The following is a 15,275-nucleotide window of genomic DNA, read 5'->3' on the forward strand; positions in this document are numbered from 1 at the left end:
TTCTGCCCTCTGGAGCCAAACAGAAAGTCTAATCCCTCATTCATGATGTAACTTTTTCTCCCCATAGGCTAAATATCCTCTGCTTCTTCAAATGAAAAACACACCCCCAGTGTTGTCCCCTTCCTGGTTGCTTGTCTTCATTTCTTTATCAAGGTCCTTCCTAGCATGTAGTGATTTATTTCTTAGTTTATTATAGTCATTCTTGTATCCTGTGAAATATAATGATCATGAGTTTGCAAAGCATGTATGCTTGCAGATAGCTTTTTAAAAGAAGAGCTCAATCAATACTTGTTAGCAACTCATCTTTTTTCCTTATGCTGTCTAGCCTCCACACCACTTCCCAAGTAATCTTCATAAATTATTACTATAGTTATGCACCTTTTCTACACAAACTTTTCAATTACTCTTAATTAAAAATAAAATGAAAAATATATTATTGCTAATAATCATATATAATTATACATATGTCATATCACTGAATACGAAATTAAATTCCTGACCTTGGCATTCAAGGCCCAGTAAAATAAAACTCCAGTTTCTTGGCACAGTCTTATTATATATTTATTTTTAATGCATTGTACATTCTAGGCAATGATACTCTCCATGCCCTACATTTATCTTACTCTTCTTTTCTTCTGTATTTTGGGCTCATGCCATTCATCCCTGTCTAGAATGGTACTGGTAAATGTTATCAGTTGGCTCTCCAGAAAAAAAAGTATGCACAACACACTTTTTTTCAGTCATTAGCAAATTTATTAGTTGTATTTATAAAGTACAATCAGTTTCATCTATGTATGTATAATGTACTTTGTTTAGAGATGTCAAAAACAAGGTCAATGCACATTTACTAAGCAGTTACTATGTACTTTGTGCTGGAGACAGAAAAAAATAGATTGAAACATAGATATAGTACAGATCCTGCCTTTGCAAAGCATATAATGCATTAAGGATGATGATAATAGGGACCCCCTGTGACACAAAGGAGAATGGGATAAGTACGAAGGAAAAATATGGAAAAATAGAATGAGGAATTTGAGGAAGGAATTATCTTTTTCACCTGGAGTATTCAGTGAAGAATTAATAAAAAAGTAACATTCTGAATTGGGCCTTCCAGTCCAGGCATACACCAGTGGGGTGGCAGGGGGAGAACAAGAAGTGGGAGAAGAACATATATATAATATCCGAGGAACGCTTTCTGTCTTCCCAAGTTTCATTTTATATCAGACAAGATAAATAATTTTTGTATCTTCTCACAAAGATTTTCAAGTATAGAACAGACATTTACCCTTCATTTTGTTTTTAAGGATATCTGGCCACTGGACCCAGATGGCTCTGGAGGAGAAAATGAGGTTGGTAACTTTGCACAACCTATCCTCACTCAAATCAGTCAATTGCAAGTCACATCGTCATCTCCCTGATGTCATGGTCTTCTTCAAGAATGAAGGACAAGGGGCAGCTAGGTGGTGCAGTCAGTAGAGCACCGGCCCTAGAGTCAGGAGGACCCGAGTTCAAATCTGGCCTCAGACACTTGACACATGTACTAGCTGTGTGACCTTGGGCAAGTCACTTAACCCCAATTGCCCTGTCAAAAAGCAAAAAAAATAAAAATAAAAAATAAAAAGAATGAAGGACAAACCACAACCTGTGAATAGTCTAAGCTGCCTGAATGGAGACCCAGCTGGCCAATTCCAGTTAGGTAACTCAACTTATCCTCTCTTCTCCTCTCCTATCCTCTCTTCTCCCCTTACCTGAGGGTGCTCTGCCCAAAGGAAGATAAATTTTGACGGTCAAAAGCTGCCTAGTTAACTTGGGGTTTACTGGCTAGATTTCTTTTTCAAAGACCAAGCCTTAAACCCAATTCACTCTGGATCTCATGGATTGAATGCTGGATCTCATGGTTATTGTATTATGTTATGAAACAAATAAAAATTCTGCATAGCAAACATAGTTTTTTGAAAATTAATACTTTTCCCCACTGTATTTACGTTTAAATTTTAGAGAAATATATGTATATAAGCTGCATCCATCATAGTGCTACTGCTAAGGTCATGTGATATTTTGGACAATTAGCTCAATAAAGAAATGTTCGGATTTCCCTTATACCCCTACAGGGATGAAAAAAAAAAGATAAAATCAAATGCTGAGGGGTTGTTGTTCAATAGATTATAAACACTGACAAAGGTAAACCTTTATTTGAAATTGTTAAATAGTATAGGGTGAACAGAAGATACATTACTGAAAATGTGACTTTTCAAAACAAAAAATATTTGAAAATTGAAAAATTAGTCTTATAATTGGTATTTTAATAGCTACAATAACATGTCATTTGGATGTTGCTTTTTTCAAATATGCAACAAGGGCTTCTCTCTCACTCTTCTTTCGTAGGCCAGCAAAAATCATTTTCGTCCCAGGGATATATTTTTTAGGGTTCTCCAAATATTCCATTAAACTAGTTTCATTCCAGGTAATACCTAGGGAGTTGAAAATAAATTTTATATGTTGTTCTCCACTTACTATCTAACATGTTACAAATACATGAATAAGCACCTAATCATGAATTCAAAATTAAGACTGACATTGAGAATACTTATAAACAGGATCAATCAAAGACAAAAAAATGTAGGGGAAATTTATCTTTGGTCATGCCATCACGAGCTTCCCCTAAAAGTAACTCAGCATTCTAGTGATCCTTGACTGCCACAGGAGCTCTGGCTACCAGGTAATTTGCCTGGACCTATTGATCTCAAGCAGCATCCCACATTCCTGATGTCTTCCTTTCAGCCAAATTTATAGCATTGGGTGCCCTAGTCCCTTAAGACCATGACAAGGCACGACATGATAGATGTGACACTGGGTAGAAAATAGAAAGGCAATTGCTAACTAAAATATTTACAAGAAAGTCTTACATCCTTAAATAATATAAAGTCCTTGATACATTTTTAAAATATTGTTAAGATTTTTCCAGGATCACCATGAAGGCTAGGAATTTTAGATGATATGGCAGGCCAACTACAGAACATTTTTTTTTTTTGTTCAGGGAGCAGTATACTGTCTCTTAAGGGAAGTCACAAAGACAACTGGCTAATACCTAGATGCATAAGCCTGAGCCTGTCTATAAGCACTACAGTATCAGAAAATGTTTTAATATTTTAAATATTTGACTCAATAATAACACTTTATGTTATGCTTTATTTATGGTGATCTCTAATACACATCGCTAAGAAATTTTGGTCTCTAATTTCAATTTCTTTCTCCAAAACTTTATAATACCTTTAATAACTCTAAGTTGAGCTGATTTAAAGTTATTACTATTTCTCTCTCTCTTTTAATTCACCCTCCTGAGGGACACTCAAAATATTGGCAAAAATAAAAAATCAAACCAGGTTATGAATAATTCAAAAGCTGGACAATCAAAATTTGATTGAAATTGCTATAGTTTTATGAGATTAAAAATGGAAAGTATTTTTGGAAAATCTAGTACCATCCCCTCTAAGATTACCCTCATCTACTTTGTATTTATCTTATGTGTTCTGATATATGTTGTTTATATGTCATATGTTGTGTCTCTCTTTAGCATGTAAGCTCTTTGAGAGCTGGAGCTATGTTTGCTTTTTTTGGTCTTCCAGTGCCTTTTACAAAGCATACACTTAATAAGTGTAGATTGATTTTATCAACTAGAAATTTTTATTCACTTGAATGTCAACCTATCATTAATACTAAAGTCTAGAGTTATGACTTCAAGACTCATTAATGCTTACACACCTTCTGAATTACCAAATAAAATGAAATTATATTCTCTCAGTATTAGAGTTGTATAGTTTATGACATCCTAATATTTTTAAACTGGTAATCCACATTAGTAGATATTCTCAATAATAAACAATAGCTCACATTTTTAAAACAGTTTGAAGTTTAAAAAATACTTTTCTCACAACTTCCCCTATGAAATAGGTGAGGTTTTATCTCCATTTGCAAATGGGGAAATTGAGACTCAGATCAAAGTAATTTGCCTGTTATCACACAGTATATAAACATCTGGGCTAGAACTCAAAGTCAGAACTTACAACTCCAAGTCTAGTGTTCTTTCTCTTCCAATATTCTCTATCCACACATAGATCCTAAAGCCTTCTAAATCTGCTACCTGTATGCTACTGTCATGCCACTGTCTCCAGAGGTTGGCTGGGATTCCCAATGAGGCAAGAGTATGGTTAGCAATGTTCCTACTGCATTCATTCTATCCTTTTCCTACACTGCTCAGGAAATTCACTGTCTGCATCCCACCTAGTGATCTCAAGGCTTTGCAGAAAGTTTGGGTACCCCTAGTATGTTCCAATAACTAGAATATTTAGCCTGAAGGCCCCTTTTCCCCAACCATACCAGATAAATGCTGTGAATGTTTATGGTTAAAAAGTCTATAATTATTTATTCCTTACTGAGGGAGTAGGCAAAGGAAATTTGAGTAACTAAAAGAAATGCATAGAAAAGGCAATGTAATTTTAAGCCCCCTCTACCATAGCATGGACTAAAGAATTCCTAATGACCCCCAAAATAAAATGCACTATGTTCTACATCATATAAACATCTTGAGATATTCAATAAGCTAACTGAGCCACTTGAAAAGAACACATAACAGTCATATATAATAATGTTCTATATTCAGAACTAAAGTAAATCCAGTCTCAGGCAATTACTAACTGTGTGACTCTGGGCAAGTCACTTAACCCTGTTTGCCTCCATTTCCTCGTCTGTAAAATGAGCAGGAACATGAAATGGCAAAGCACACTAATGTCTTTGCCAAGAAAACTGCAAAAGGGGTCACAAAGAGTTGGACACAATTGAAAATGACTACACAATAACATTTAATTCACAAAAACATTTACCATAGCATTCCTTTAAATTTAAGGTTCTTAGCCTTTTTTGTGTCATAGACCCCTTGGCAGCCTGGTGAAGCTTAGGGACCCCTTCTCAGAATAATGTTTTGAAATGCATAAAATACATGAGATACAAAGGAAAACAAACATATTGAATTGCAGGTATAAAAAACTATTTTAAAAAAAGAAAAAAGTTCACAAACCCCAGGTTAAGAATCTCTGCTTTGAATATAACTTCCTCAGTACATTTAAAATTAATTGACTTGTAAAAAAATCAACTTACATGCTTTTTCCAAGAATAGCGTGCATTAAATAAGGTATCTATGTGGCATCTAGACAAACATCACTATTTTGCTTGACATAATTAATTCCTTTTATCTGAGCAATGAAATGTTGTTCTGATCTGTCTATTCCATACAGTAAATCAATATTGATTATTTTAGAATCCATTTTTAATTCCTTTAACAAATATTTATTGAGTACCTGCTATGTGTAACCAAATTGAAAAGAGAGAAAGAAATCAAATCATGCTCTTCTTATCACTTCAAAATACTTGGGTTTCTTGTCACTTCTTAGTTTTTACCTCTATTTTTGTTTGCTTCAGAATAAGAATATCCAGGTGCTTGTCCCGTTTTTCGACCCATCAGACCCCAGAGATTCGGGCCAGTCTTATGTTTTCCACCCTTTTCCACTGTGTGACACTGAGCACATTTTTGAACAAAGATTTTCCTGCCTGCCTCAACATCTCCCATTTTGTTCTGAAATGAAAAAGATTAAGCCACAGACTAAAAAGAAAAGCACATTCTAGAAGACACTGGAAAACTCATTTACAAATCTGAGAAAATATGCAAATCTAGTCATGACTAATGAGGAAAAAAATGAAGGAAAAGTCAAGCAAGGTCAAGGAGAAAGTGAAAAAGTAGGAAAAGAAGGAAAGTGTATCCTTTTCTCACTAATATTAGTGCTGAGTTGGTTTTTTTTTCCAATTCTAAACGACAATTTTATTACTGTTACTACTAAATCAATACATAGTTCTTATTTCCAAACAAAACTTTTAACTTAAAGAAGAGTATGACTCTTCATACTCTTGTGTCTTGCTTCTGACCCATAGTTTGTGGGACCCAGAACAAGTGAAAGATTCTCAGTGTCCCCAGACAAGTCTCTAGGACTCTAAGTTGCAATGAAGATAGCAGTCTGTATTGTTAGAGGAAGTTCTTCACCAGGAGCTCCCTATGCAGATGAAATCACAAGTCCTCACAAAAAAACTATTCATAAAGCATACAAATATTTAAAATTCCATTCTAGAAAAATTGACAAACTTCAGTTATTAGACTTATTTGCATGTAAGTACTTTCAGTGCCTTCTGATCTTAAAACTTGCAATAAGTGCTCTAGAGGCAAACAAGATGTTGTTTCAGTATTCACATGAATAACAGCCACATACATTCTCCTTTTTTAATTCTAAAATTGGATGTAGAAAAATAAAACAAACTAAAACATATTTTCTCAAGCAAGTAGCCTATTTAATAGATCATAAATTTTCCAACTTCAGAATTTTCTATTTTCATTCAATTATTTAAAACTAAGAAGCTAAAAGAATTTGAGGAGCACTTAAACACCATACTCGTAGACACTTTATAATGCCCACAATACTGTTAATTTGGAAATCAGGACAATAAATTTTATAAAATTAATGAACCCCTTAAGCAAGTTGTACACATTATTTCACATTTCCTTTGCAATTTTATCTCTGAATAAAGCTGCCAGATTAGATGCCAATGATATTGAACTAAATGAGATATGTATTCATCAACAAAAATGAGTATTACTTAACATAGAAATAAAAATAAAATACAAAGAAATGATTTAGATTCGGATAGTGCTATTAGAACCTTTACAATGGTATAAAGCCCTAAACATATAATTTTACAAATTAAAAATTTGCTTCTGTGAACATATTTATATATATATATATAGATAGATATCGATACCAAATAAAGTTTGCCTAAGACATTTATTTTGGTCAAGTTGCCATAAGCTCTATTATATCATATAAATTGCTTGTCTCCTCTATTCAAATTATGCAAAAATTATAGTGATTTCAACAGTGAAAAGATAATGTTGTTGATTGATGGCCATGATGTTGCTGCTACTTGTTTCTTACTAATGAGCCTTTCGAGTACCTGGAAAGTAATAAACTAAATATATAATTTTATATTACTGAAATGCAGAAATATTTTATTTTCTAATTATGTGGCTGCATTCCAAGTATAAAATATAAACTTCCAAGTGCTATAGAAATAAATGTAAGACAGTTAACAGCAACATTGTATGATGATGATCAACTCTGATTGACTTAGCTTTTCTCAGCAATACAGTTATCCAAGACAATCCCAAAAGCCTCATAATGGAAAATGCCATCCACATCCAGAGAAAGAACTGATGGAGTCTGAATACAGATCAAAGCACACTATTTTCACTTTCTTCGGGGTTTGTTTGTTTTTTTATTTGTTTGGTGTAGTTTTCTCCTTTTGTTCTGTTTCTTCTTTCACAATGTGGCTAATATGGAAATATATTTTACATACTTGCACATGTATAACTTGCACATGTATATCAAATTGCTTGCTGGCTTGGGGAGATGAGAGGGGAGAGAGGGAGGGAAAAAATTTGGAACTCAAAATTTTATAGGAAATGAATGTTGAAAATTGTCTTTATATGTAATTGGAAAAATAAAATACTATTTACATTTTATTAAAAAGAAAGAAATGTAAGTTATTCCATCCTAACAAAACAATGTATTTATCTACATAAGTTATTAGAAAAGTATATTCTAGTCAAAAACAGAATGCAGTATAGTTTCAATTATCATTAATGCATCTATTAAGATAAAGGTTTGTACTTTACTATACTGTCATGTCTAGATTTACTAAATCTTTCCAAATTCCTTAAAGTTTTGTACCAACTCTTAACAATTTCAATAATTTCAGTTAGCATTCTAAGATTATAATACTTTAGGACTTTTAAAGGGACTTCGGAAATTATGTAGTTCAACCCTCTCATCTTATGGTTAAAGAAAGTAGGCCAAGCTTGCTTCTCCCCTCCCACTGACCAAAGTAAACAAAAATCACACAAATAAATGGCAGAGACAGGATTCAAATCCAAATCTTCTGACCCCACCCAGATCCAGGACTTCTTTCTTTAAGCCACTGCTGTCTTCTAAAAGGCATGAACCAGTTCTATGTGCTCAGAGGCCTCTGTGAAGAATTTAATCCAATAATTTTTATGACTAAAAGTTCTTATAAAGCAAAGAACTGACCCCTATTTTTGCCAAGAGGAAATTTTTTTTCTTGAAAAAATTTGATTAACATTTGTACTTTTCTTTTGAATTGGGTGCTATTGATTTATTTAGATGACCCCAGTAATAAACAAGTTATTATTATTATCAAAATGAATCCAGTCTTACTACTATTATTCTCATAAAACGATTAAGCTGGCAATTTAAGTACTAACTGCATAATCCCTACTTCCAGTGACAATGTAAAGGGCAGAATTGGCCATGCTGAAATTTTTGGATCCTTGGTGGCATTTATAATGCTTGCAGTTAGATAATTTTAAAAGGGGGGGATGTTAATTGATATGCTGCTAATTACATCTGGAAGTCCCCAAAAATATACACAATTTCCACTGTGTCACAACTCACCATTCTTCAAATGACAGTGCAAACTGCTGCCACTTTTGCTACAGGATCCAGCAGGAATTCTCTTTGGTACTTCTCAAACAGGTGAACACTGAAACTCACAAAACTGTCTTAATAGAGAATGTATATTCATACATATAAGGAAACAAAAAAGCAAACAAAAAAGCAACTTTGTTACTATTTTGTTATATTTAACATTTAATATTTATTCTTATATCTATTTAAATTTAACAAAAATATTCAATTTTAATTTTAATTTAAAATATCAAATGGCCAAAGAATTTGTTTCTTCTAATTTTCCAAAGCAGCATAATCTCAACATTGGTTCAGTATACTGTGTAGTATGAAGCCCGTAATATCTGATTTTTGATTAGGAATAAGGTGGGAACCTGATGGTGGACACAAGCCTACTTTGCCAGCAGGGAAAGAGATTGTCAGATTGGCTGTTGTGTTGATTGATCTTGTCTTTTTTTTTTTTTTTAACAAGTAGTAGCTCATTGGTGAGGGCTGGGAATAGAGACCCATGATTTCATTGATATAGGAAACTCTCAGGTGAAGAAATTAGCTCTGCCAATGCAAGGGCACTTTCTATGCAACTTATATGGTGTTTAGAGAGTAGTCTAGAGCAATGAGGCACCAGAGGAAGGAGAAATTCAGGTCTTCGTGACACCAAAGCCAACTCATGGTACCAGACCGTCTTTAATTTTTTATAGGAAAAAAAAAAGAGGAAAAAATGGTACTGTCAAGAGAAGAAGCAAAGACAAAGAAAATGGTAGTTGGGTTTGAAACTTCCCAACTGGCATGTGAGGCAGTGCAGTGGAAAGACTGTTGGAGCTGGAGGCAGAGGACTTAGGTTCAAATGTTGCCTCTGCCACCTGTGTGAGCTTGAGCCAGTCACTTTTTCTCTCTGAGCCTCAGTTTCTTGGGATTGAATTAAATGCTCTCTAAGGTCCCTTCCAGCGCTAGATACAGGATCTTAGGACACCTTGTACATTCCAGGCCTTCGAAGGGTTGGCCATCAGCCCAAGCCAACTCGGACTTCCCAGCCTGGCCAGACGCTTCGCCGTGTCCCTCACCTACTATCAGAGGAAACTCTCGGTCCCCCGCCGCCTCTATCTTAACCTCGACCTTCGGGTAGAGGGCGGACGCGGCGCAGCAGCCACCCAGGGGTTGAGAGAAGCCTGAGCCAGCGTCCCCAGGCTGTCTCGCCTCCGCGAGTGAGCCGCTTGGTCAGCCTAGACCTTCCAAGCGGCCGCAGAGCAGCGGGGGCCACGTGAACAGAATGGAGGCTTCTCCATTCCGCGAGCCCACTAGCTCGTGTTACTTTCCTACCGGACCTGGGATGGGAGGAGGACTCCGAGCGGCCGAAGATAATCCCTGAGTGATAGGATCCTAGATCTAGAAGTAGAAAAAAAAAACCGTAGAGGTCCTCTTCGCAGAGCAGTGAATAGATCTGTCCAAGGTACCTCTGACTCCAGTGGTCGCAGCACCGCCTTCGGCTCTCGCACGCTAAGCTGTTTATCCCCTAAACTTGAATGGGTGAGTTTCAGGGAATGCCAAGATTTGAGGCTAGAAGACCTATTTAAAACCGACCTGATCCAACTTCTTTATTTTACAGATGAGTGAGGAAACTAAGTCACAGAGACAGATAAATTGTCATTTCTCTGGGTTTTGGTTTCCTAATCTGTAAAATGAGAGGGTTAGGATACGTGACTTTTGAGGTTCTTTTCTAGCTCTCAGTCTGTGAAAGGTATTAGGTAAAAGAGCTGAACACAGGTTCACATTCAGCGTACCAGAAATGGGTTTATTTCGGGCCAGCTAGGTGGTGCAGTGAGTAGAGCACCGGCCCTGGAGTCAGGAGGACCTGGATTCGAATCCTACCTCAGACACTTGACACATGTACTAGCTGTGTGACCTTGGGCAAGTCACTTAACCCCAATTGCCCGGCCAGAAAGCAAAAAAAAAAAAAGAAAAAAGTGGGATTATTTCAATTATTCTGGACAGTTCTGTTAATGCAAGCAGCATCTATTACTCCTGTAAATCAAATTAGTATCATCAACTTGGAGCTGGAACAGAGCTTAGATGTTATTTAGCCTCCTCATTTTACAGATGAGGTGCAGAGAAACTAAATAATCTAATGAACCTTGGAGTAATTGAATTAAAGCCGAAAGGAAATTTAGAGGCCCTTTTGAACAGGGGTTCTTAGCCTTTTTGTGTCATGGACCACTTTGGCAGTCTGGTGAAACTTATGGATCCCTTCTCAGAATGATGTTCTTAAATAATTGAAGGAAAGGCTAAATTTCAAAGATTAGTGGAAAATAAAGATGCAATTTTTTTCTCATCTAAATTCATAGAGCTCCTCAAATCTATCCATAGATTTGAAGTTAAGAATTCTACCTTTACATATTCTACCTGTTTAATATCTCTTATATATACCCCCTTCTCTCCACCACCCTTCAGCAGGCAGGCCCTCATCACCTCTTACCTGGACTATTGCAGTAGCCTGCTTGTTGGTCTCCCTGCATCTTCTCACTCTAATCCCTCCTCCACTTAACTATCAAAGTGATCTTCCTAAAGCTCTGTAACATGGTCTGACTGTATTATCCCCCATTCCATTTTCTCCCTATTACATTCAGGATCAAATATAAAATCTTCTGTTTGGCTTTTAAAGTCCTTCATAACCTGGCCCCTTCCTACCTTTCCAGTTTTATTACCATTCATTCCCCTGTACATACTCTATGATGCAGTGACACTGGCCTCTCTGCTATTCTCAGAAAAAAGATGCTCTACTTTCATTTTCATTAGATGTCCTTCACTCCTAGAATACATGTACATGTGTGCACACACAAACACTTATAAAGATAGACATAGATATATAACATATATCTATACATACATACATATGTCTGTATTGTTTGTACATAGTTATTTGCATATTTTCTCCCACATTAGATGGATGATCCTTGAGGGCAGAGACTGTTTTTGTCTTTCTTTCTATCCCCAGTGATTGGCACAGTGCCTGTCACATTGTTGGCACTTAATAATTGCCTATTGGGTTGATTTGAATTAAGAATGCTTACTCTAGATGAATCTTGTGATAGGTAAGGAAACAGTCTTAGAGAAGTTAAGTAACAGGATCATAGGATCATTGAATTAGAACTGGAAGGAAATTTAGAGACCTTCTAAATGAAGAAAGACATGGCATTCAGGATTATGAAGATTAAAGTCCTTCTGTACTGTTCCCTGGTGAGACCACATCTGGATCTTTTGTGTTTGATTCTAAATGTGTCTTAGGAAAGACACTGATAAACTAGGGATTGTCCAGAGGAAGGAGATCAGGTTGGTCACATCTAATATTCTTATTTTACAGGTTAGAAAACTAATACTCACAGAAATTAAGTGACTTACCCAAGGTCACACATAAAGTGACAGAGTCAGAATTTGAACCCAGGTCCTTTAACTACAAATCTAGCACTCTTTCCACTATGCCATACAGCCAACAAACACTTACCAATACCTGCTGTGTACAAGACATTGTACTTGGAGAGAGTGTTGTTAAAGGCTCATGTAGCATGAGGGTATCACTGTGTGGCTCTAAAGGAGACAGAATAGACATCTCTAGTCTCTTCTACCCCCACCTTTCTACAAGGGCAACTTTAGCTCCTTTTAGGAAGGGAAGCAGGAGGTGGAGAGCAATAGCCAGCCACTCTGCTCTCTTCAGAGAGAAGGGATACTGAACTAGAGTTATATCTATCTGCTCCCTTAAATATTGTTAGTCTAGGAAATGTGATTTTTAGATTCAAACTACCTTCTGATCACTGTTTCATTATTGAGGGAGAAGCAGGACCCCAAGCTGTATACCCAAGGCTCTATTCTTTCCCACCAAATACCAGTTCCACAATGAACACACCTAGCAATTATCCAAGAAATCCATTATACAAATAAGTAGCAAAACAGAAACCAGAGAAAGATAGAAATAGGAGAATATCTACCAGACAATACAGAGTGAAGGAGCTCTCCCACTGGGAGCAAGATAACTCAGCTTAACCAAGAAAGAGAGCTCCAGATCTCACCCAAGAGGAAACTTCCTGAAGTCTCTAGTGTGGCAAGCTAGGGATAGAGACATGGGAGAGACTCCCAGCTCCTCTCCTCTCATGCCAGTTTCTTCCCGGAGTCTTCTCCCTTCAGCAAACTGAAGTGGGACTGGCCTTCTCTCTCAAAGCTGGAAATCAGTGGCTGCAGAATCTGTAGAAATTCTAAAGATCCAAAGGTTAAAGAAAAGTGAAAAACCCCAAAGAGCTCTTTTTTCTTGACAACTCCACCCCACCCCTCAGACAGTCATGGGCCATTGATCTTCATCCATAAGAAGTAGAGTCCCATACTAGTGGGCTTTGGTACTGGAGTTAACATTCAGAGCATACAAATACGTGCAATTCATAAGACCTGCTCTCAAAAAAACCTGGAAGTTAAAGAGACAAAGTGTAGAAATATGAAAAAATTAATTAAAAATATAAATTAAAATTCCAAGCAGTACTATAAGAGATAATACAATATAGTAGTGTAGACAAGGAATAATATGAGTTCAGTGGGAATAATCTCTATTGAATGAATAATTGCCCTGGAAAACAGGTTCATGGAGGAAAGGGGGCAAGATTTAAGTGTGAATCTTGAACCATGAATAGCATTTGGCTAGGAAGAAAGGTACAAGGGGAAGTTCTAGGAAGATCAGAAAGGGGGGAAAGTACAAGCTATGTCTGGCAGATACTGAGTGGAGAGGTTTATGTGAAGGAGTAACACTTCACTAAAATTTGAAAGAAAAAAGACGTTACACTCAACACAGATATCTAGCAAGGAAAGTTTTCTAAAGAAAAGGATTTTTTAAAGCCTGTATCTTTGGGTGAATGTGTTGCTAATTTCTTCTGTACTGTGCAGGATACTGTCTTATGGAATGTAACAGTAAAAATTTTGAAATGGGGTTGTGTTCTTGATTTCAAAAAGTACATATTTGGAAGGATTGAACATATAATTTCCCCAAAGCAGATTTCAACCCTTCTAGCCCTTTTGATCCTGGAAGATACTTGGTCATGCTTTTTTCCCCACAAATCTACGCCCAAATAATAATAGCTAACATTTACATAGTATTTTAAGATTTGGAAAGTGCTTTACATATGTTAACACATTTGATCCTCATAACTCCATGAATCAGATGCTATTATCCCCATTTAACAGATGAGAAAATTGAGACACAGAGAAGTTAAGTGACCTGCCCAGATCATTTTGCTAGTAAGTATCTGAAGGAAGATTTGAACTCAGATCTTCCTCACTCCAAGTACTAGGCTCTAACCACTGCACAATCTAGCTGCCTCCCAACATACTGCAAGCCATCTTGAGGCTCTTTTAATATCTTGTGGTACCAGTTTACTATACTCAGGCTATTTATCTATCCTTTCTCATCATCACAACATGACCACACACACACACACACACACACACACACACACACACACCTTCTTTTCCAGTCAAACATGTTCTTGGTAATGTCTTTTATACCATTTCTCTGGTTCTCATCATCATGACAATGTAATGAAACCTATTCATGCTTACCATGCACCTTTTCACTGTTCTTTATCCTATTTGTACCTTTAATGCTTCCAAAGTCATGGTGTTCCAAGATCTGAAGCCTCTTATCATCACTGTTAAGACAATGAGATTTTGCAACAGTTTGGGATCAGTGAAAGAACCACACAATTTTTCAAATGCATTCTAGTCCAATCTTCTCTTCCTCAATGCTGGACATGGCTTATTGATTATCTGCAGCAACTATTCAAGAGACAGACAGACAGACAGACAGACAGACAGACAGATAGATAGATAGATAGATAGCCAGTCAATGATTTAGAGCCTGAAGGGAACTTAGAAACCATCTCTGACCCTGTCATTTTACAAATGAGGAAAATGAAGCCCAGAAAAGAGAAGCAACTTGCCCAGGGTCACATAAGTAGTGAGTAACATTGGCTAGAATCTGATCCAGGTCCTGTGGCTACAATTTCAATACTCCATCTAGCCTATCATGCTACACTAGCTCAATGGGCTTCCCATCTACTGGTATGTAATCATCTGAACAATGAGTACTTTCCTTCAACTTCATTTTTCTGTTGTTGTTGTGGTTTAGAAAGATATCTCTCACAATACCATGGATTTCACTGAAGTTTTGTAGCATTCTGGGGCTCAATGAAACTGGTAAAATATCATCTAAAAGATGTTGATTTTAAAGTATTTTGATCTAGAACAAAATTCAATCTTACATGTAGGCTCCTTGACAGTGTTTACCACATGTGCTAATCTAAGGTATTTCCCAACATCATAGAACATAACCTATGCAAAATCCAAACAAAGAAATTGGGGATAAGTTATGAAGTTTATGAAATCAATCAATCAATAAGAACTCATTAAGCATTTAACTATGTGCCAGGCATTGTGCCAAGTACTGGTGATACAAAGAAAAGCACAAACAATTTCTGCCTTAAAGGAACTTCTGTTCTAAAGGGGAAGAGTACATGTAAATAAGTAGGTGCATTAATGTGTGTATGTCTGTATGTATATGTATAGTATATATGACAGACACAGAGTAGAAGGAAGGTAACTATGGAGGGGAAAACTCAAGTGATTATAGAAGAAGCATTTTGAACTGACTTTTGAAAGAAGCCA

General features: G+C 36.4%; 1 protein-coding gene across 1 annotated transcript; it reads right to left on the reverse strand.

Annotated features, from left to right (window-relative positions):
- Positions 1-2,322: 2,322 nt before the first annotated feature.
- LOC118838110 (cytochrome c, testis-specific-like) lies at positions 2,323-5,623 on the reverse strand. Its single transcript, XM_036745321.1, has 2 exons — positions 5,455-5,623; positions 2,323-2,471 (listed from the first exon to the last, which is right to left on the reverse strand). Exons 1-2 carry the CDS (start codon positions 5,621-5,623, stop codon positions 2,323-2,325), a joined length of 318 nt encoding a protein of 105 aa, XP_036601216.1.
- Positions 5,624-15,275: the final 9,652 nt, after the last annotated feature.

The sequence above is a fragment of the Trichosurus vulpecula genome, chromosome 2 (genome assembly GCF_011100635.1).
Source record: "Trichosurus vulpecula isolate mTriVul1 chromosome 2, mTriVul1.pri, whole genome shotgun sequence".
Lineage (NCBI taxonomy): Eukaryota > Metazoa > Chordata > Mammalia > Diprotodontia > Phalangeridae > Trichosurus > Trichosurus vulpecula.

Excerpts from the sequence above, each read along its gene's own strand:
- LOC118838110 (XM_036745321.1), bottom strand. The coding sequence starts at position 5,623 with ATGGGAGATGTTGAGGCAGGCAGGAAAATCTTTGTTCAAAAATGTGCT. Across the intron at positions 2,472-5,454 it reads TGAAGCAAACAAAAATAGAG|GTATTACCTGGAATGAAACT; the intron begins GTAAAAACTAAG and ends TCAACTCCCTAG.